The sequence below is a fragment of the Mirounga angustirostris genome, unplaced genomic scaffold (genome assembly GCF_029215605.1).
Source record: "Mirounga angustirostris isolate CCGP_5_RB_7025 unplaced genomic scaffold, mMirAng1.0.hap1 SCAF_5, whole genome shotgun sequence".
NCBI lineage: Eukaryota > Metazoa > Chordata > Mammalia > Carnivora > Phocidae > Mirounga > Mirounga angustirostris.
This window is the reverse complement of record NW_026991713.1, coordinates 125,276,625-125,299,918: the sequence shown is the minus strand read 5'-3', so window position 1 is coordinate 125,299,918 and position 23,294 is coordinate 125,276,625. Positions and strand designations below refer to the sequence as shown.

Genomic DNA, 23,294 nt, shown 5'->3' with positions numbered 1-23,294 from the left:
CCGAGGCGATATTCGGGAGGATAGACGGCGGGGAAGGGCCTCCGTCGGCCGCTTCTGGCAAGTGATAGAGCCGCGGAGCACAAAATCGGAACTTTTAAAAGTCTGCTCCGTCGAGGGACGTCACTCTGGTGGCTAAGCGGGGGGTGGAAGCCTCGCGGGACACTGTGGTCTCAGGACCCTCGGGGTCACAGAAAGACCGGGGGTGCCTGAGTGTGGCAGAGCTCCCAGGTAACGGAGCAGGGAAGCCGGCTGCAGAGGCGGAGCCCAGGCGCGGGCTCTCAGCTCGGGGTTGCCATTGACCGTGATCCACGGCACAGTCGGGCCCCTGCTCCTCCAGCAGGGACCCAACAAGCGGCAGATCCGGGGAGACTCACCTTCCTCCCCCGGGAGGAGTGGCACGGGAGCGCACCGCAGGGATCTGCTGGGCTTGGAGACTCCACATGGGGTTATAAGCCAGAGATAGAAACGCTTGGTCACAGGCCGGGGGAGCACAGAGTGCGGCCAGAGACGGGGAGATGGGAGTGACTGACTGCTTTTCTCTGGGGGTGCACTGAAGAGCAGGGCCCAAGTTCTCTGCTCCTCCAGGTGGAGATTGGGAGGCTGCCATTTTCACTCTCGGCCTCCAAAGCTGCATGGAAAGCTCGCAGGGAACAAAAGCCCCAGAGAGCAAACCCGAGCAGATGACTTAGCCCGGACGGCAAGGGCGGGGCAGTTCCGCCTCAGGCAAAGACATTTGGGAACCAGGCCCCTCCCCCAGAAGATCAGTGAGAACAGCCAGCCAAAACCAAGTTTACCAATCAATGAGACCGGCAGAACTCCAGTGCTAGGGGAATAATGCACATAGAATCCATAGCTATTTTCCCATGATTCTTTAGTCTTTCAAAGTTAATTTTTTTTTTTTTAAAGATTTTACTTATTTATTCGACAGACAGAGACATAGCAAGAGAGGGAACACAAGCAGGGGGAGTGAGAGAGGGAGAAGCAGGCTTCCTGCGGAGCAAGAAGCCCGATGCGGGGCTCGATCCCAGGACCCCAGGATCATGACCTGAGCCGAAGGCAGACGCTTAACGACTGAGCCAGGTGCCCCAAAAGTTAATTTTTTTTAATTGTCTTTTTTTTTGAATTTTTCTTTTTCCCTTTTCCAACGAACATCTTATCAATCCCTTTTTTAAAAAACATTTTCATTTTTCATTTTTAGAGTCATATTCTATCCCTTCATAGTAGTTACCCTTATTTTTGGCATATATATATAAGTTGTTCTCTCTTTAAAATTTTGAGATACAGTTTCTTCTAACAGATCAAAATATACCCTAAATCTCTAGTGTATGGCTTTGTTCTAGTCTCCTGCCTGATCACATTCTCTCCCTTTTTTTCCCTCTTTTTTCTTTAAATCCTCTTCTTTCTTTTTTCAAACAACTTCTTATCAATTCCTTTTATAATTTTTTTTATAATTTTCATCTTTACAGTCATATTCCATCCTTTCATCGTATCAACCCTTATTTTTGTACATATATAAGTTTTTTTTCTTTAAAATTTTGGGAGGCACTTTCTTCTAACAGACCAAAATACACCTATATCTAGTGTGTGGCACTGCTCTATGCACCAGCCTGATCATATTTGAACATATTCTGTTTTTTTTTTGTTATGTTTTTGTTTGTTTTTATCTTTTTCTTTTTCTTTTTCTCTTTCTCTTTCTTCTTTCTTTCCCTTCTTTTCCCCTGGCTTCAGGTCTTTCCTGATTTGCTTAGAGTATATTTTCTTTTTTAAGATTTTATTTATTTATTTGACAGAGAGAGAGACAGTGAGAGCAGGAACACAAGCAGGGGGAGTGGGAGAGGGAGCCTGATGCGGGGCTCGATCCCAGGACCCTGGGATCATGACCTGAGCCAAAGGCAGCCGCTTAATGACTGAGCCACCCAGGCGCCCCATAGAGTATATTTTCTGGGGACGTTGTTACCCTGTTAGCATTTTGTTCTCTCATTCATCTATTCTCCTCTGGACAAAATGACAAGACGGAAAAAATCACCTCAACGAAAAGAACAAGAGGTAGTACCGACTGCCAGGGACCTACTTAATACGGACATTAGTATGATGTCAGATCTAGAGTTCAGAATCATGATCTTAAAGATACTAGCTGGGCTTGAAAAAAGCATGGGAGTTATTAGAGAAATGCTTTCTGGAGAAATAAAAGAGCTAAAATCTAACCAAGTCAAAATCAAAAAGGCTATTAACGAGATGCAATCAAAAATGGGAGCGCTAACTGCTAGGATAAATGAGGTAGAAGAGAGAATCAGTGATATAGAAGACCAAATGATGGAAAATAAAGAAGCTGAGAAAAAGAGAGATAAACAACTACTGGATCACGAGGGCAGAATTTGAGAGATAAGCGATACCATAAGACGAAACAACATTAGGATAATTGGGATCCCAGAAGAAGAAGAAAGAGAGAGAGGGGCAGAAGGTATATGGAGCAAAATATAGCAGAGAACTTCCCTAATTTGGGGAAGGAAACAGGCATCAAAATGCAGGAGGCACAGAGAACCCCTCTCAAAATCAGTAAAAATAGGTCAACATCCCGACATCTAATAGTAAAACTTACGAGTCTCAGAGACAAAGAGAAAATCCTGAAAGCAGCTCGGGAGAAGAGATCTGTAACCTACAATGGTAGAAACATTAGATTGGCAACAGACCTATCCACAGAGACCTGGCAGGCCAGAAAGGACTGGCATGATATATTCAGAGCACTAAATAAGAAAAATACGCAGCCAAGAATACTATATCCAGCTAGGCTGTCACTGAAAATAGAGAAGAGATAAAAACTTCCAGGACAAACAAAAACTAAAGGAATCTGCAAAAACGAAACCAGCCCTACGAGAAATATTGAAAGGGGTCCTCTAAGCAAAGAGAGAGCCTAAAAGCAACATAGACCAGAAAGGAACACAGACAATATACAGTAACAGTCACCTTACAGGCAATACAATGGCACTAAATTCCTATCTTTCAATAGTTACCTTGAATGTAAATGGGCTAAATGCCCCAATCAAAAGATACAGGGCATCAGAATGGATTAAAAGACAAGACCCATCAATATGTTGTCTGCAAGAGACTCATTTTAGACCAAAGACACCCCCAGATTGAAAGTGAGGGGGTGGAAAACCATTTCCATGCTAATGGACACCAAAAGAAAGCTGGGGTGGCAATCCTTATATCAGACAAATTAGATTTTAAACCAAAGACTGTAATAAGAGATGAGGAAGGACACTATATACTACTTAAAGGGTCTATCCAACAAGAAGATATAACAATTGTAAATACTGATGCCCCTAACATGGGAGCAGCCAATTATATAAGCCAATTAATAACAAAAGCAAAGAAACACATTGACAACAATACAATAATAGTGGGGGACTTTAACACCCCCTCACTGAAATGGACAGATCATCTAAGCAAAAGATCAACAAGGAAATAAAGACTTTAAATGACACACTGGACCAAATGGACTTCACAGACATATTCAGAACATTCCATCCCAAAGCAACGGAATACACATTCTTCTCTAGTGCCCATGGAACATTATCCAGAATCGATCACATCCTAGGTCACAAATCAGGTCTCAACCGGTACCAAAAGAATGGGATCATTCCCTGCCTATTTTCAGACCACAATGCTTTGAACTCAGTCACAAGAGGAAAGTCAGAAAGAAGTCAAATACATGGAGGCTAAAGAGCATCCTACTAAAGAATGAATGGGTCAACCAGGAAATTAAAGAAGAATTTAAAAAATTCATGGAAACCAATGAAAATGAAAACACAACTGTTCAAAATCTTTGGGATGCAGCAAAGGCAGTCCTAAGAGGAAAGTATATAGCAATACAAGCCTTTCTCAAGAAACAAGAAAGGTCTCAAATACACAACGTAACCCTACACCTAAAGGAGCTGGAGAAAGAACAGCAAATAAAGCCTAAACCCAGCAGGAGAAGAGAAATAATAAAGATCAGAGCAGAAATCAATGAAATAGAAACCAAAAGAACAGTAGAACAGATCAACGAAACTAGGAGCTGGTTCTTTGAAAGAATTAACAAGATTGATAAACCCGTGGCCAGACTTATCAAAAAGAGAAGAGAAATGACCCAAATCAACAAAATCATGAATGAAAGAGGAGAGATCACAACCAACACCAAAGAAATACAAACAATTATAAGAACATATTATGAGCAACTCTATGCCAGCAAATTAGATAACCTGGAAGAAGTGGATGCATTCCTAGAGATGTATCAACTACCAAAACTGAACCAGGAAGAAATAGAAAACCTGAACAGACTTATAACCACTAAGGAAATTGAAGCAGTCATCAAAAATCTCCCAACAAACAAAAACCCAGGGCCAGATGGCTTCCCAGGGGAATTCTACCAAACATTTCAAGAAGAATTAATACCTATTCTTCTGAAACTGTTCCAGAAAATAGAAATGGAAGGAAAACTTCCAAACTCATTTTAGGAGGCCACCATCACCTTGATCCCAAAACCAGACAAAGACCCCATCAAAAAGGAGAATTATAGACCAATATCCTGGATGAACATGGATGCAAAAATTCTCACCAAAATACTAGCCAATAGGATCCAACAGTACATTAAAAGGATTATTCACCACGACCAAATGGGATTTATCCCTGGGCTGCAAGGTTGGTTCAGCATCCGCAAATCAATCAACGTGATACAATACATTTACAAAAGAAAGAACAAGAACCATATGACCCTCTCAATAGATGTAGAAAAAGCATTTGACAAAGTACAGCATCCTTTCTTGATCAAAACTTCAGAGTATAGGGATAGAGGGTCCATACCTCAATATCATAAAAGCCATCTATGGAAAACCACAGCAAATATCATTCTCAATGGGGAAAACCTGAGAGCTTTCCCCCTAAGGTCAGGAATGCGGCAGGGATGTCCACTCTCATCACTGCTATTCAACATACTATTAGAAGTCCTAGCTACAGCAATCAGACAACAAAAAGAAATAAAAGGCATCCAATTCAGCAAAGAAGAAGTCAAACTCTCACTGTTTGCAGATGATATGCTACTTTATGTGGAAAACCCAAAAGACTCCACCCCAAAACTGCTAGAACTCATACAGGAATTCAGTAAAGTGGCAGGATATAAAACCAATGCACAGAAATCAGTGGCATTCCTATACACCAACAACAAGACAGAAGAAGGAGAAATTAAGGAGTTGATCCCATTTACAATGGCACCCAAAACCATAAGATACCTAGGAATAAATCTAACCAAAGAGGCAAAGGATCTGTACTCAGAAAACTATAAAATACTCATGAAAGAAATTGAGGAAGACACAAAGAAATGGAAAAACATGCCATGCTCATGGATTGGAAGAACAAATATTGTGAAGATGTCAATGCTACCTAGAGCAATTTACACATTCAATGCAGTCCCCATCAAAATACCATCAACTTTTTTCAAAGAAATGGAACAAATAATCCTAAAACTTGTATGGAACCAGAAAAGACCCTGAGTAGCCAGAGGAATGTTGAAAAAGCAAAGCAAATCTGGTGGCATCACAATTCCGGACTTCCAGCTCTATTACAAAGCTGTCATCATCAAGACAGCATGGTACTGGCACAAAAACAGACACATAGATCAATGGAACAGAATAGAGAGCCCAGAAATGGACCCTCAACTCTATGGTCAACTCATCTTTGACAAAGCAGGAAAGAACGTCCAATGGAACAAAGACAGTCTCTTCAACAAATGGTGTTGGGAAAATTGGACAGCCACATGCAGAAGAATGAAACTGGACCATTTCCTTACACCACACACAAAAATAGACTCCAAATGGTTGAAAGACCTCAATGTACAAAAATGTAAATCCCAGAAACCCTCATATCTAAGAGTTAGCCATTTGTTCAACTCAAGATGTAGAATGATAAGGCTGAGTTTTCATTATTCCAAAATAATTACTGGCGAAGTGAGAGTTTTGGGCAATCACAGGTTTGTTGATTTTATCTGACTTCTTATCACTAGTTTTTATAGTCTGATTACTGATCTGTCAGTTTGGGGAATAAAGTGATCTCTTGTTTTGATATCCTTTGAGTTAATTACCATATAGGGTTTACTCTAGTTTTCAATGGAAGTCTAATGATGGGTAGAAAAGAATGAAAATTTATAACCAAAATGAATTGTGATTGCTAATGCATTAGGAAAATACCGTATAATTTTTACTAGTGTTTTTTCATAATTAAAGCTATTATTACAGTATAACTACTACAATGACTTGATTATTACTTACCCTCTTATTTCTACTTGAGCTACAGCAGTGATGTTGATTTGCAGGCTCACAAAATTGCTGTCTGGGTTGTCCTTGTTGGAACTAAAACACAAGGACAATATGATTTAAATATATTTTTTCAGACATGTTACAATATACCACCATAACATTCTGTAGATCAAAAGAACAACAAACATTACTAATACAATCATTCAGGAAACAATGGCATATCCATTCTACAAAATCATAACCATTTGAAAATGGAAATGCTAAGATTCTTTATGAGTAAAAGGAATGTAATAACTTTCCATGAAAAGACATCTTATCTGAAAACACAACAGACATCTAGAAAAGCTAACCCTTTTTTGTTTCAATGGCTAAACCAAGAAGGCAGCGAGCTGAGTTCATTTTCCGGCTTCTACCTTGGACACATTCCTTACTTCTCCATGCATCAAGTTCATTGCCCATTAAATGGGAACGGAAGGCACAATCAACTCCTGATTCTCCATGCTAATAAAGAAGAGAACTAGAATGGATAATCTAAGAGCAGCACATAATGGAAAAAGCGTTTGTGTTTGCCTCTGGAATGCATCACACCATACATTGTTTTGGCAGCAAATTTATCTTCCTTATGGTTTATTTCTGCAGTAATATTAAAATAAGTGTACATTCACTGCATGCTCACTGGCTGACTAGGGTGGGGGGCGAGAGTGAATTGAAATCATAGCCAATGGCGGGAAGAAGCAAGACCCTAGGAATTTGGGCAGCTCATGTTAAGGCATTTAGGAGATGACATAGATGTTGTCAGGTGCATCAAGAATCTCAGGATAGAAAGTGCGTGTTTGATAATGTTTCTTTGAACAGTGGCAAAATTATTTTTAAGTCTGCTGTTTTTTTTCTCTCAAGCAAATATAATTACTATGAAACTTAATTTTTTTAAAAAAAGATTTATTTATTTATTTTAGAGAGAGAGAGCGTGGGGGGATTGAGGAGCAGAGGGAGAGGGAGAGAGAAACTCAAAGCAGATTCCATGCCGAGTGCAGAACCCGGGGTGGGGCTCAATCTCACGACCCTGAGCCGAAACCAAGAGTCGGACGCTTAACTGAATGTGCCTCCCAGCTGTGCCTACATATGAAATTTACTTTTTAAAAAATGCATGTTAAGCATCCAGTCCTGTCAGGAAAATGAAACATGTTCTCACAAGAGGCTGGACCAGTAGCTGAGCTTTGAATGCAGACGCCATTTGCTTTTATAACCCCACTGTGCTTTCCCTAGAGTCACCCTCATATCCCAAAGATAATGCAGCTTTCAGCAAACAGATGTGGTCACACCACCACGGACAGGTCATGTTTATATCCAGGTCTCATTAAGAAGAGAAAGCCTCCTCTTTTCATCATCAACTTTCATGCAGATTCAATGATAAGCTTTCACACTGCAGTGGTGGTAATGGGGTATGTTCTGACTGGCTTTTGAAGCTTTCCAAATGTGGGAGCTGGAGAGATGATAAGAGCCGGCTTTCAAAGGAGGAGCAGACAGAATCGTTCCCACAATGCTTTTTGAAAAGCCTTGTCTGATTGTTTATACTGATAAGGCCACTTCAACCACAAACACACATAAAAGATATAAACAGGCCAATGTCAGGCTCATTTCCTGTCATGGGGCATCACGGCTAACCTTGTGATGAGTCTAGGGGGGCTTGTTCATCAAAGTTTCAACCCCAGTTTCCAGGCCACTTTATTATTATCACATCTGGGGAAAATCAGTCAACTGAAGAGTTTTGTTTTATATTTTAATTACTGAATTGCTAACCAGCAAGAAGTCATAAGTAATTCTACTTGTCACATATTGTGTAGTTCCAAATGCATGACGGGAAACTCTTTAGTTTAGAAATTTAAGTCTCATTGTTCCACACATTACCCAGACTTGGTTCAATTTTCTAGTTCTCACTGCTTTGCAGCAGTGGATATACAAATTAAGAAAAAAAAGTTTCATTTAAGCTGTCCCATAATGTCATTGCATTTTGTTTCCACGTGGTCGAAATGACACAATTGCCTTTACTCACAACACCCTGAAAATGTAAATAGGTGTCAGGCACTGAAATCATCTTCGGACAGAAGTCTCATCAGAAGCTGACAGAGGCTATTTTGCAAAATAATGAGAGCAAGGGCAGATGTGGAGACTAGATCTGGCCGGCTACTCAAAGTTGTCCTCTGTCACACAGCCTCGTCATGACATTTGGTGCTGTAATCAACCAGCAGTATCAACAGTATGTCCTGGTAAGAAAGGCACTGGGCTTGATATATAACTTAGATGCTTCCTTGACCTCTTTCCTGGAAGGAAACCTCCCTCGCTAATACCACTGCTATGTTCAAACAAGCAATCCATCACCCACCGCCTGGACGCTGAGCTATTTATTCTGCTGGTGCTAGTTCTACGCAGGAATGATGGATTTCCTCTCCATGACTACACCCTATGTCATGCACCAAGGATAAACATATTTTTTACTTATTGCTCTGATGCTATTTTCTTTCTCCTTACTGTTTCCTATTTTCTGTTTTCTAACATTCCCTCTGTGCTTTCTGTGGTCTTTGGAACGTCAGCAAATACAATACGATGTTCATTTCACCACGGCCGAGGAAGCGATGTCAATGACATCATGAAGACCTATTTGTATGTGGGAACTGCGATCTGAGACCCACTGTACTCAGGGAGGAGAACGTTTACATGTCACACAGAGCCACGGCGTGAAGAGACCATTTAATGCAAACATTTGGTAACATGAACTATTTTAAGTTTATTAATAAATAAAGCCCCGTTTCTCTTTTGGGTTCTGTTTGTGGAAAAGGACATTAAATGTGGGTAACAGTGGTCAATGTGGTCAAAAGCTTAAGAATTTAGACTTCAGAGCATTTGGTTTAATTTATTTTTGGTTTTAACACATTTAAATTGAATGCAAACTGTCCATTAAATACTTATTTATGTCCTTGGAAAGCATGTAGATAAATGCTCACCTCAGTGTTAAGTATTCTCAAACATTTTCATCTCTGAAATGTCTGTTTTGGGAATTTGATGGTTTATGTATGTCCCTGTAGTCTCTCTGGTTCTTCATTTCTGCATTTTTATATATATTTTTCAAGATAATGTTAAAATAGTCATGAGTTTCTATAGCATGTAAGGATAGAATATAATCACTGTCCATTCTTTTAGATGAAGGGGGATGTTAAAATGTGGCCATTTCTATTTTCCATCAAATTTAGCACTTCATTGCTGAATTCACTATTTGAATGATGATCTCCAGGATGGATTTGGGGAAGGCATTTAGAACATCATTTGGTGTCCTTTGCTCCTTGAGTGAATTACTAGTTGCATTCATTCTGTTACCTGTAACTGTAATCAAAAGTAAGAAGGATGTGTCAAGGAATTTGCTTTACATCTTTGTACCAGATTTTCTTTCTGAATAAAGGGTTTATATTTCATGAGAGATGTATCTTCATGTCATTGCAGGACCAATGTCACAGACAGTAATGGTGAGAAAAAGAAACTTCAGGCTACTGTCTGGAGTGATGGTGGTCCTCACTATGGAGTGCCTTTACTTTTTTTCTTTTTTTCTGAAAACTTACAGATATTTCCCAAATGAAAATATTTAGGACTACCTGAAACTTTTGGAAGATATGCATTTATATTGATACAAAGAAGTGATTTAATAAGCTTTTGGTAAAATGATATTACAGAATTCATTCTGTCTGCATCTCATCACTAAGATGGGTAAAAATTTTTAAAAATCTCTAGCAGAAAATAGCAAGTTAAATTTTAAAAAAGACCTAATTAAGGTCAGAAAAGGACCTAAGGTAAGTTAGAAAACCTTCCTTCTTAGAAATCTATCATAAAATTTAGGGGATGTGGTTTGTGATATTGGTTGTAGATTTTTAAAAAATTTTTAAAAAGATTTATTTCTTTGAGAGAGAGAGAAGAGAGAGAAAGAGAGAGAGAGAACATGAATGGGAGGGGCTGAGGGAGAGGGAGAGAATCCAAGCAGATTCCATGCTGAGCGTGGAGCCCAATGCGGGGCTTGATCTCAGGACCCTGAAATCATGACCAGAGCCAAAACCAAGAGTCAGTTGCCTGGCCAACTGCGGCATCCAGGTTCCCCCAGGTTATAGATTTTAAAAATCTGCTATATTCTTATAGAGTTTATATACTTTTAAAAAACTCTAAACCTTTAATCAAAGCAGCTATTAAAAAGTAATCCATTGCACAAAGTTAACACTCTCCAATCACTTCTTACGGGACAGAAGGTAAGTTTAGAGATTGAATCACACTGCACACTAGTATTTGAGAACCAAACTGTAGAGACGGACTTCAGAGTTGTGTTATAGTTAGAATAAGGGTCCACCACACTGAACAAATGCTGTTTATATCAATGTTGTTCAGACATTTAAAATTGCAGACCACAAAAGAAATATAGACATTTCACAGGGTATCTTACTATACACATTTATATTTATCTAATTGGATTGTTTCATGAACAGGACTCTGGTATATTACATTCTATTCAATCTCCTTTTCTTTTAATACTGGCCTGGAGCCATTAAATTGATCCCATTACTGGCTAATGGGTTGAAGTCCACAGTTGGGCTTTCATGCACACTGCTCCCTACAAGACTTCCCACTCATTAAATATTATTTTCAGCCATGAAGGAGCAAACGGAATAGACAGTGAAAAAGTAGTTACACTTGAACATCTGTAAAGGGTCAGTCTTAGGAAAAAGGGGCAGCTACTTACCTGCTTTGGCTTGTAGTTACCAGAGAAGGCCCTGAATGAAGGCTCTGAATGAATATATGATCACACCTGCTTCCTGCCGTGGTGCTCACAATGAAACTATCAGAGACTCATTGGTTCTTGAAGAGTTAGATTTCAAGATTGCAAATGCATAATCTATGCTTTTTTGCAAAAATTTTATTCTCAGGGATTAGCCGACCCCCAGCTGAGAGCATGGTGGGTATGTAGTAGGGTGTTGGTGAGGGTGGGAGAAGGGAAGTGAATCAGAATGAGGAAAAATGGAGGTAAATGCGAGTGGGAGGGTACCCAGGCCAAAATTTTTAGTAAAATAACTTGGCCTATAGAATAGATCTCTTTTCTAAAATAATAAAAATAAATAAATAAATAAATAAATAAATAAATAAATAAATAAATAAATTTAAAAATTACAAAACTGAAATAACAGAAACAAAGGAAAAATGATCTGTGAAAGTCTGGATTCTAATTTCAGGAGAACTTTTAAGGTTAAGGAGCTTGAAGAGTGGCCATTCATTTCACTCTCTATATTGAATGCTGACCATAATTTTAGGCACTTAAAAATCTAACCTTCTGATTTGGAGATCGAAGTTAATGCTCATGTTTGTTTTCTCAAGACGTGGAACTGCAAATCGGAGGCCCAGAGAATACTAGAAGAAAAAAATCACAAGACACTAAGTTTATGAGAGGGAGGGACTTTCTACACAGCGTAAAAATCTTTTTTAAGTCATCCCTGCAAATCCCCATCCTAGATTGCTGTCCTTTTCTTTGCTTCCACCCTGGGTTGCTGAGAGGAAGTCATGTAACTAAGATGACAGGGCCCAGACAATTCAAGTCCCCGTACATTGTGTTTCCTTCCCTTCATTTAGCCCCGTATGAATTCTTCTCCGGCGACCTTCCTATGTGCTAAATTAAAAGCAACCTAAATATATGAGAGATGATTGATTTGGATAACAGTAATGCTTGTGTTTGATGCACATTTAGGTAGTCATTGAAATTATGGCTGTGAAGTCTATGCAAAGATGTGGAAAATACTTCTAATGTAATGATGACCCATAAAGAAACAGTGCAACGTGTTTCACCTATTGTTTTAAAAGTTTATCGATGGAAAAATTACTGTACAGGAGTGAGGGTGTATGGTAAGAAAATATATCAGAATAACATGCTATGGTTATATTAAGGTTATGAGTGTACGGATTGTTTTTTCCACCTTTCTTTATTTTCTCAAGTTTTGAAGCCGTTCTTCTTATTTTTTTAATTTGAGGACAGATTTTTACAGTGTTGGGGAAAATAAATCCAACGATAATATAAATAAGGAAGTAAAAATAAGAGCTAAGTAATTATATGACTTACTCTCCCATGTATTGTGGTAAACCTTACATGCCTTGTCTCACATAATCATGACAACCACCCCACAGGTAGGGACTGTGATTGCTGACATTTTACAATCGAGCAGTAATCTGAGGGTTAGGGAAATGAAGTTCCCTCCTCCAGGTGCACAGCAAGGGAACTGTAGAGTTGGAATTGAAATTCCTGCAAACTGACTCCGGGACCTGTACTCCTCCTGGCTACCACGCTATGAGAATCAAATCAGTGATTAAAAACTTGCGTTAATATGAACCAGTAATAATATGAACTAGTAAATCTTTATTTTTATCATAAGTCATCATCATTATTTAACTAGCCCTGACTGATTGTGCTACCAGCTAGGAACTGCTCTAGTGGCTTTATATACATCATATAATTGCATTGCTCCAAATATTCCTAAACATGGGGCTTCTCGTATTTCAATGTGACTCGTCCGAGGTATCACAACTGATAAGTGGCAAAGCTGGGATTCGAAACCAGGTGTGTCTAATTATTAAGCCAATGCATCCTTACGCTGCAGCCACGATGAATTCCTTTATAATACCAAATGTGCCATTTTCGGTCAGACCTCTGGGACTTTGCACATAAACTCTTCTCTTCTTTGGAAACCTCTTAAAACTTTTCCTGCCTTTTCTACTTGAAGAGGTTCTACTCACGCTTCAAAGCTCAGGGAAAAGATCCTCCTGCAATATACTGTATGGTCCCACAGGCCAGGTCAGGCAGAAATTTTCTCTTTACTCCCTATCTCCTTCTTTGCTACTCTCCTATCACTCAACCTCTGATATTGCTAATTTTGAGTTTCTTATTGAATGGGGATTGTATATTTTCATCTTGATGTTGTGAGACTCTAGCTTAGTATCAGGCATATAGAAGGGGTACAATAAAAATGGTTGAAAGAATGATGTGAAGGAATGTGCTGTTGTTTGCACAGTTCCAGTGATGGGGATCTTACTGTGTTGGGAAGAAGCCTGGCTAATGTTGGTCTTCGTTATAGAACAATTGATCCTGGGACAAAGACACAACAATGATGTGACAATTTTGTATCGGTAAGAGACCCGTGTGTTTTCAACTAGAACCGAACACCAGATCTCTGGGCATTGATTCTAAAGAACCTCTGTGGGACCACTACTTTTTTGTTTTGCTGATTGAGAGATTTTGCAAGTTTTTATGAATTCTTTTTGGCACATATAGATGTTATATGAAAATGACATTGCTACTTATAAATCAGAAGTAATACTTCTGAATACTAACTAGAATGTTTTATTAAATTAAATAAAAAGTCTCTTGAAAATTATTTTTTTTAAACATTGGGACTAAAATAAATGGTCCTGGTGATTTATGATGCTTTTTAATATTTAGGACTGCTTTTACATTTGGAATTTTACTACAATCCACTGAGACTATTTTTTTTAAAGTACAAAATGAAGAAGTAAATAAATCAAAATGTTTTATAACAAAACAGAATGCAATAAAATTTGATGTATTTAAGGGCATTAAAGGGCGAGATAAGAAAGCTATTAGGTTTCTTCCACTACAGACCTCACAGATAAATGAATACAAACAATTTACTTCCTTGACTTCCAAAAATTATTTGCGGGTAAAATGGACTGACATCCTGCCACATAAACACATATGTGGTTAAGACCACACTGCCATTTTTACCGTCCACTTGGAATGTCCCCCGTGGCCAATTTTTGTTCCAAGATTATTCTTAGTTATTAATGATCTTAGATGATCTCTAGTTTAGATTTAACACTTTTAATACTGACAAAGGAATGAGCGCCTGGTCACCTCTAGTTGCAAATCCTGCCGCTACCATGTCAATTTCTTCCTCTTTGGCTTTGGGTAGACCTCTTCTCTACACCAAACTAGGTGGTTGGGTTTTTCTTGGACACTAGCAAGAGGACTTACTAGTCTCTAGATAAAAGGATTCTAATGAAAAATGTTCTAACTTCTCAGCTTAGAAATCCCATTCTATCTTTCATGGCTTCTTTTAAAAATCTCATCTCATCTGTTATTCATTAGTTTGTTTTTTTTTTAATTAGAGGTTGACAAACTTCTTTTTTTTATTTTTTTATTTTTTTTTTAAAGATTTTATTTATTTATTTGAGAGAGAGAGACTGAGAGAGAGAGCACACATGAGAGGGGGGAGGGTTGGGAGGGTCAGAGGGAGAAGCAGACTCCCTGCCAAGCAGGGAGCCCGATGCGGGACTTGATCCAGGGACTCCAGGATCATGACCTGAGCCGAAGGCAGTCACTTACCCAACTGAGCCACCCAGGCGCCCCTATTCATTAGTTTTTATCCAAGTACTTTTCACAATTTTGACAACCGGATAGAACATGGACTTTGTGTTCAGTCCTGGTTCAAACCTTGGTTTTGTCATTCAATACCTGTGTGACTTTGGGAAATTTATTTAGCATAATGTTTAACATTTCTCAGTTTCCTCACCTATAACATAGGAGAAATACTCAACTCATGGGATTGTTGGTTTTGAAAATTTAATGAGATAACATAAAAGACAGAGCACCCAGTGATGGGCTTATAACACAGAGGGCAATCAGTACATGTTAGCTAATAAAAATCTGTTATAGAATTTTATCTTTCATTTAAATATTTACTTTTTTTGACCCAACAAGTGAGTTTACTAGACTATAGCTTGGCACACTTCATAAATACCTGGGATCATGGAATAGAGTTTATTAGGGTGTAGAAAAGCAAAAATACTATTCTAGCACAATACCCTAAAGTATAAATTGGGAATAGGTATTTCTTGATAGTTTCAAATGCTCAAATAAATGTGAGCGATCCTGGGCTAAAAGGTTCATTTACTGCAGGACTTCTCAGCACTTTTAAAATGCAAACGTGCATGTGAATGCCCCAGAGGAGGATATGATACTCAGCATTGACCACAGAACGCCCCTTTAAAGCCTTATCTCAAGGGATCAGTACTCTTTGGAATATATTTTGGGAAGCTATTCTAATACAAACCTATGCAATTATAAATTTTTATGAAAAATTTTTTTCAAATAGGTCACTTTATTGATAATCATAAATATCTAATTTAAAACAGGAATATGTATGTTTAGTTTATGCAACATTTAAGTATGCAGTATTTGCAGATTTCAGAATTTTTTCTGATTTATGACTTCATAAGTATTGCCACTGAGATATTTATTACAAGAAGTTACTATGTGTACTTAAATGGCTATTGAATAAAATAAGCTTATTGTCCACAAGTCATCCTGAATGAAAAGTTCCTAAATCTGGAAACAAAGAAAAAGAAGAAGAAGAAAAACATGCCCTTATTCTTTCAAAAGCACATTACAGATCATTATTATCTTTTGTTTTTCTTGCTACAATTTTCTGTATTATTCTTCAATTAAAATACATGGAAAATATAGACCTGGTAAAGCTAACTCAAAAGCTGGGTTATGGTAACATTTTAATATAAAAATACTGCGAATGATATTATATGGGAGGTATGTCAAAAATAAAAGCTTAATCTTCCTTGCTAAAATCTTTATGTTATTTCTTAAGTCATTTACTGAATACAAAGAAAAAATTGCAGTGACATTCAAAGAAAAAATATACCAAGAGAAAATCTTCAGCAAAACATCTTCATAAAGCATCTAAAAGACATGTAAGAGTAAAGTCAAAAGAGAAAGCATATAAAAGTATTCATCTTTTTGAGTTTTTAACCTCAGATTCCCTACCCTGTATAGGATAGAATGTTTAATCCACCACCCTGGTAATTTCCTGCCTAATTTGTTTTAGTTGCCAGGTGCTAACCTGCTGAGTGCTAATTGGGGAGCTTTGTACTAGCTCTCTTTAAAATTCAATTAGAACTTAGTAAGGGCTTCTAGTTTTCTCTTACATTTGTTCCTGCCACCATAGGGTTCCCAAGGTCACATACCACCATCCTGGTTACATTTTCCATCTTGTACTCACAGCTCAGTGGTCGCAGGTCCTGCAATGGGAAAGAACACCACCATTGGAGCTCAGGGGACAAATAAGTTACATCCTGTCCCAAAGGCAACTCGGGAAGCTTCTCTTGATTTCAAACACCTGTGTGGGCAACTGTGCCCAAGAATTCATGTGTGACCATTAACTCAGAAGAGAAACTTGAGAGAAAAAAAAAGAATCAAAGTTTAATTATAGGAATAAATTGGATTGGTAAATATACTTAGTGTGTTTCCCTGAGGAGGAAAATGCTTACTACATAAAATAATGAACATTTTAGAAATTATTTTCACTACTGCTAATGTTAAATTGGGGCCATGAAGATCACAGATAAGTAAATATCACTGAACAAAGCTATTCTTGCAAAAAATGAAATGACAGGTATTAGTAGAGGATACCATATGACTCGAGGAGCATTTGCAAGATATTTGCTCTGAACACAAACTCCTACACACCATGGTCCTAGTTTGAGATTATACAATCAATCATAGTTCCATCCTCTAAATACTTAAGATGGGAAGAGAATACTTTTATGTTTACCTAGTGCTTCCTGCTCCCTTCCTCCCCCATATCCTATTCTTGTTAGAAAGTATAAAAACTCAAGTTTGAAGAGGCATTATTTCCCTCTAATTTACTAAGTGCCACTAATATATGCCCTGTCACCCTCATTCCCAGAGATAAGCTTGCAGTAGGAAGACTTTCACAAAGGAGCAACCTTTTGGGAATTTTTGTCCCCGGAGAGGTCCAAGGAAGAGGGTTCTGAATATGAGGACCATTGGTCCATCGGTGTCAGCTCTACTGAAATTTCATCTAAGGAAGTAATGTGACTTTTCATGTAAAAGTTTCAGAAACCGTCCTCCATTCCATTCTTCCCACTTAATTCAGAAAGACCAAGATCCAACACCAAAACAAAGAAGTGCTAAACAAACACATCCAGGTAAAGAATTTTGTAAGTAAATCATATGCTTTGAGAAAATTAACTTCAGGGAAGCAGGGGGTTTTGTATCTGTTCTATTCCCAGAGCCTAGAACAGTGTTGGGCACAAAGTAGTAAAGGGGAGATGCAGAGCCGAAGTAGCTCCCACTACTTCCTAAGAGGAGTCTGAAATGAGATAGACAGAAACCCAAGTAACTATAAAATCCTGCCTCCTGTAATCAACCAGGGAGGCACGACCACTGAAAAGTCTGTTTAGACTCACGAGAAAGGAGTGAATGACTGATATCTGGAGGCAATTCAATACATGCTCTGTCCAAATAATCTGAATGACATGTTAGTATTCTAAGCAGCTAAGAAACAGTTTCAAAAAGCTGGTAACATTCTCTCCTCTGAAAGGTAGAATTAGCATGTATTTAAATTCTTAAGGATCTGTATCTAACCCTAATTGTACAGAGAGAACTTTTGTGTTCGAATTATTAACTCAGTCCTGAAAACAGAAAAAAAGAACCCAGCAAAAGCTTTTCAAAATTTCCATGAGTCCTTTGAATATAATTCAAGAACTTAGTTTCTGTAGTAAATATTTTATCTTATCTAAAGGTTAAAAGTTATATATACATTTTTTCCAGTTTTCTGGAAATAGCTTTTTTTCACATCAATCAAAGATCTTTTCTTACCCCAGACCCTCCCACTTTTTCTTTTTTTAACCTTTATTTCCTTTCTCTGAGTGAAACAATGATTGTTTTTCTACATATTTCTAGGTTCTTTTCCTTAGCTGTTACAGGGACACGCCTGCTCTAATCCATTTATAGCTCTTAAGATATTATTCATTCACTAAAAATATTTACTGTGTACCTGCTGTTTACCAGGCATTGAAAAAAAGATCCATGTCCTCACTCAATTTCCAATGATCCTAACAATTGTAATAAGTAATCACAAGCAATTATAACAAGCAATGGAAACATAATCAGTGCAGTTGGAGTTTTAGGATAGGAGAGAGTCATAGTGATAGGGAAGTTATGCACCTAGATTTAAGGACCAGAGCAGCGCCCCCACGCACCCCCCCCCCCCAAAGAAGTGACATCAAAGCTGTGGGGGACAGTGCAGATCAGTGGCTCAGAGCCTGGGATCAGACCTAACAGTGGAGGTGTGAGTCTCGGTTCTGCTCTATACTAGCTGTGTAACTTTGGGCATGTTACTGAATTTCTCCTTGTCTACCAAGTGGGGGATATGGACAGACTTGCTGTTTCTCTATAAGGCTGTTATAGGGATTAAGTAAATTAAACCCATATAAGATCTCAGAGCAGTGCCCAGCCCATCTCAATTGCTCAATAAATGTTTGCAGCCTCAATCATGACCGAGCTGAAGCCTGAAGGATGAACAGAAAGGAGTAAGCTGGATATGGGGGAGGAGGGAGTGTAGTTGGTGCGTCCGAGAGAAGGAACAGCAGCCGCAATTTCTGTGGCAAGAGAGCACATGGGTATTACAGGAACCGGAGACAAAATCAGTCCTGCTGGAATTTAGGGTGTGGGGTAAAGGAAAGAATCAAAGCCCCGTCATGAGGCTAAAGGAGTAAACAGGGGCGATAGAATTAAGGGCCTTGTTAGTTATTGGAGTGATTTGGATTTTATCCAAAAAGTGATGGGGACCTAGTGAGGGTCTTCAGCAAGAAGCAGTAGGGTCAGATTTACATGGTAGGGAGAGGAGTACCCTGTGTGGAGGCAGGCAGGCAGCGAGATGAGTTAGAAGACTGTGGTCATCTCAGTAAAAGATCACGCCAGCCCAGATGAAGGCAGTGACAGTGGCAGTTGGGTGGAGAGAAGAGATGAACTGGAGAGTCCGGGGCTGAGTGGGCTGTAGAAACGAGGTGGTTACCGGTATCATTCTCTGAGACAAGAAATGGGAGTGGGGGAGAAGCGTGAGTTTGGGAAGATGACAAGCCTAGTTCTGGACACGCTGAATGTGAGGTGGGTGTGAGGCCGAGAAAGGCAGCATGGGAGGTCCCCCATATAGCCAAATTCACAGACAGAAAGTCGAACGGGGCTTACCAGGGGCGGGGGGAAGAGGGACTTAGTGTTGGGTGAGTACAGGGTCTCCATCTGGGAAGATGAAAACGTTCTGTGCTAGGTGTTGCACAAGAAGGCACAAGAAGGTACTTAATGCCACTGAACTGCACATTTAAAAAGTGGCTAAAATGGTAAATTTTATATTATATCTATATTACAGCAATACTAATATCAATAAGAATCATAATATAAAGCGCATAGGCCCTTATTAGAAAAAGTCAGCAAAGAGAAGTATGAAGTCTGGCTCAGTGAAGGTTTCCAGAGAAAGAGATGGTCAACATCTACATTTTCGAAAAGATGAATGTTTTTAACAAAAGAATAACAAAACTTACAATCAGATAATCCTAATATGTTTCCCCCTGGAGAAAAATGTCTAAAAAAAAAGAAAAAAAACTTGAACTGAGTTTAAATAAAAAGGTACACAAAACCTCAAACTGCTTAAAAACAAAGAATAAATTAGAACGTGGCTTAGTCATGTGAAATTCAAAGACCGAGCTAAATCTCTGCCCAAGGGAAATTGATGGAAGAAAAATAGTTAAGGACTTCTTTGAGATTATGGATAATGTCTGTTGTGATGTTTACAGCCAAAGATAGAAGCGATAAACGTTCTCCCATATTTTCCACACAACAAAGTGAACAGTAAACTGGATGTTTTGCTAAAAGAACATTTTAGAATAGATGCTTTGTTTAATGAAGTCAGGGGTGGAGGGACATGAAGGAATCAAATGAAAATAGGAGCGGAGCCCTGGAATATTTTTAAAAATAACATACTTGAACTTTTTTGTTTGTTTATACAGTTATTTGTGTGTTAGTGTGCATAGGTGATCTTTTTCTTTTCTTTTTTTTAAGATTTTATTTATTTATTTGAGAGAAAGAATGAGAGAGAGCACATGAGAGGGGGGAGGGTCAGAGGGAGAAGCAGACTCCCTGCCGAGCAGGGAGCCCGATGCGGGACTCGATCCCGGGACTCCAGGATCATGACCTGAGCGGAAGGCAGTCGCTTAACTGACTGAGCCATCCAGGCGCCCTAGGTGATTTTTTTCTACAAATTTCTGCAACAGAAACTCATGATGATTTTATGACTGCCAAAGATACACGATTATTACTCACCTGGGTTTATTTTTTTTACCAAGAAGATAATTTAACCAACACATAAACCACAAGACTAGAGGTGTGAGTAGAGGATTTTGCATTCCTTACGTTTTTAAATGCCTATAAAGTATCAACACCACAACAACTCGCTAACATTTCTTTAGAGGAATTATTCTTCACTGAAGTATGTAGTCATTAGAATGCTCAAACTCCTTGGAGTCTGTGGTATTTGGAAACCAGCAGACAGTTAACAAACTGTAGTTAAAAGAGTAAACCCATCAGCATGTCCTGAAGGAGCTCCCGTTGTGCCTGGTTCCTGTGAAAGAGTGTTAGGCTGGGTCTCTACTCTTGATTGTACATTTCTGTACATTTCTGAAGACGAAGCACTCTCTCCGATATCTTGCACTGTATTTATAATGGTTTTTTAGACCAAGTGGTTAAAAACACAGCAGAACTCGAGGATGCCCTGAGCGAGAAGATTCGTGGTCTGATAAGGAAAGATTATAAAAAACATTGTTGTCAGTTTAATAAATGGTGGCATTGCCTGACCCACAAATGACGAAGACCTGGCTTTTCTTGGTCCCGGTCCCAAAAAGGTGGGGCACGAAGGAAGAAAAATGAACGTGTTTCCTTTCCAGTGCCTGTCTTGGCTGTTATCAGTGCTCAGCTGGGACTGGTCGGGCCTTCCTCCGTAAGCAGTAATGAAAACCAGACCTCCCGGGACCCTGCTTGAAATGTAAAGGAACTAAAAACAAAGGTCTGAAAACAGCCAGCGAGGGTGGGAGTGAGCAGGGGAATCAAGCTGATAGATTGCATTAGGGAGCTTCTCCTTTCAGCCAGTTGTATTCTCTTCCTTGCTTCAGCTCTCAATCTTTGGCCAATTTATCTCTGCACTATGGCCAAGAAAGATATGAATACTGATTAAGACCACCCCCTTTCCTGGCTCATTGTTATTATGATGACCAAAGTAAAGTGCCTTTTTGTCCTCCTTTATTTGGGAAGAAAGTCTCAGCTAAAATGGCTCTACTTAACATCGATTTGACTTCCAATATATAACTAGCTCTTTTCCTACTTCGAATAATGTGCAAGGCATTACCTTGTTGCTGCGTTCAGTCCCAACATAATCTGCCGCTTCTGGTATTATCACAAAGAGTTCAGCTTCGTAGGCACCTTCTCCTTCGTTTCTTGCATTGATTATGAGCGTAAGATGATTTTCATCTCCAACGATGACCTGATGCTTATCTCTAAAAACGCAGTTTAAAAGGAATATTAGGTACCATACTTCTCTGGATTCGTAGATACCTTATTTAAGGACTTGGAAGAAAAGAAGAAAGATGTGGGAATATAAGACTTGGACAAGAAGATGGTTCATCATGAGGGTCTGGTGAGAAGAACTGAGAGGGGCGCCTGGGTGGCTCAGTTGGTTAAGCGACTGCCTTCGGCTCAGGTCATGATTCTGGAGTCCCGGGATCAAGTCCTGCATCGGGCTCCCTGCTCGGCAGGGAGTCTGCTTCTGCCTCTGACCCTCCCCCCTCTCATGTGCTCTCTCTCTCTCATTCTCTCTGTCTCAAATAAATAAATAAAATCTTAAAAAAAAAAAAAAAAGAACTGAGAGAACCACATATGTATGGGCAGGGCAGGAAAACATCCTGGTAATGTTTAACAACGAGTTCTCAAAAAAAAAAAAAGAAAAGAAAAAAAAAAGGGGAATACCAATTTGTAGCTGATTTCAATTTTTGAAATTTTCCTGTGTTGAGTCCAGGGGCATCAATTTCAGGCTACTGACCTACTTAATCTGTCAGCAAAAATTCCAGGAAATTTGACAGTTGGCTCACAAGCCAGGATGAGGCCGCTCCAGCACATCACTGAACACACACAACACTGAACATGCCCAACAGAAGAAGAGCAGTGGGAGAAAAGGGAGAGATGGTTTAGAAATGAATAAGGGAGGGGGTTGTGAATGCCAAGTGAACCGTAAGAGGGAAGAAAGAGGCAGGTAAAATAAAATCTCAAATGGCTGACTGAGGATTTCGAGGAAATTTAATTCTCTCCAAACCTCAAACTGAGCCAATATTTGGAAATGCCTTTTGACACTTTTGACCCTTAATCAAAGCTATTGCTTTGGATACTGGCTAAAATGGGAAGTTTGGGAAAAAAATCCCCTGAAAGGTTGCCAAGCAGATTCCAAACACTGGTGGTGGGATGGGCCTTGGGTGTGTGTGTGTTGGGGTGTGAGGAGCATGAGTCTGCTGCTTTTTCAAACGGAGGATGTTTTATCTTGGTCTCATTTCTTTCCATAACAAAATGTAGTGCAGTTACCAGTGCTGGATTGGTGACTCTCCATTACAGGCAACTGGGAGGCCCTTTGATTCTTTCCTTTTTTTTTTTTAAAGACTTTGTATTTATTCAGAGAGGGGGAGAGAGAGAGAGAGAGAGAGAGAGAGCATGAGCAGGGAGGAGGGGCAGAGGGAGCCCCACTGACCAGGGAGCCTGACAACGGGGCTCCATCCCAGGACCCTGGGATCATGACCTGAGCCAAAGGCAGACACTTAACCCACTGAGCCACCCAGGGGTCCCGAAGCACTCTGATTCTTAATTTGATTTGGGGACACCTTCTGCTTTACTCCACAGAGTGCCATTAATTTTTCTTTTTTCAGAAAATTAAAAAGTTGATTTCATTTTGACAATTTCAAGGATGCTTTTGAGTCATGAGGTGCTGCAAAAGCTAGTTTGGGTAAGGTGTAGGTACAACCAGCCTGAGTCTTGGCTCCTAGGACTGAGGCAAGTACATACAACCT

General features: G+C 39.3%; 1 protein-coding gene across 2 annotated transcripts in view; it reads right to left on the bottom strand.

The window, feature by feature from the left end:
- The window catches only part of ITGA8 (integrin subunit alpha 8), a 180,137-nt gene that overhangs the window by 47,952 nt on the left and 108,891 nt on the right, over positions 1–23,294 (bottom strand). The window contains exons 20-23 of one of the 2 annotated variants that reach the window (XM_064592014.1): positions 21,593–21,740; positions 16,359–16,412; positions 11,647–11,726; positions 6,303–6,383 (exon numbers count right to left, since the gene is read on the bottom strand). In XM_064592014.1, the coding sequence (XP_064448084.1) occupies positions 6,303–6,383; positions 11,647–11,726; positions 16,359–16,412; positions 21,593–21,740 (363 nt within the window). Of the gene's footprint in view, positions 1–6,302; positions 6,384–11,646; positions 11,727–16,319; positions 16,413–21,592; positions 21,741–23,294 lie in introns of both variants that reach the window. The other variant, XM_064592013.1, reaches the window with a different exon arrangement.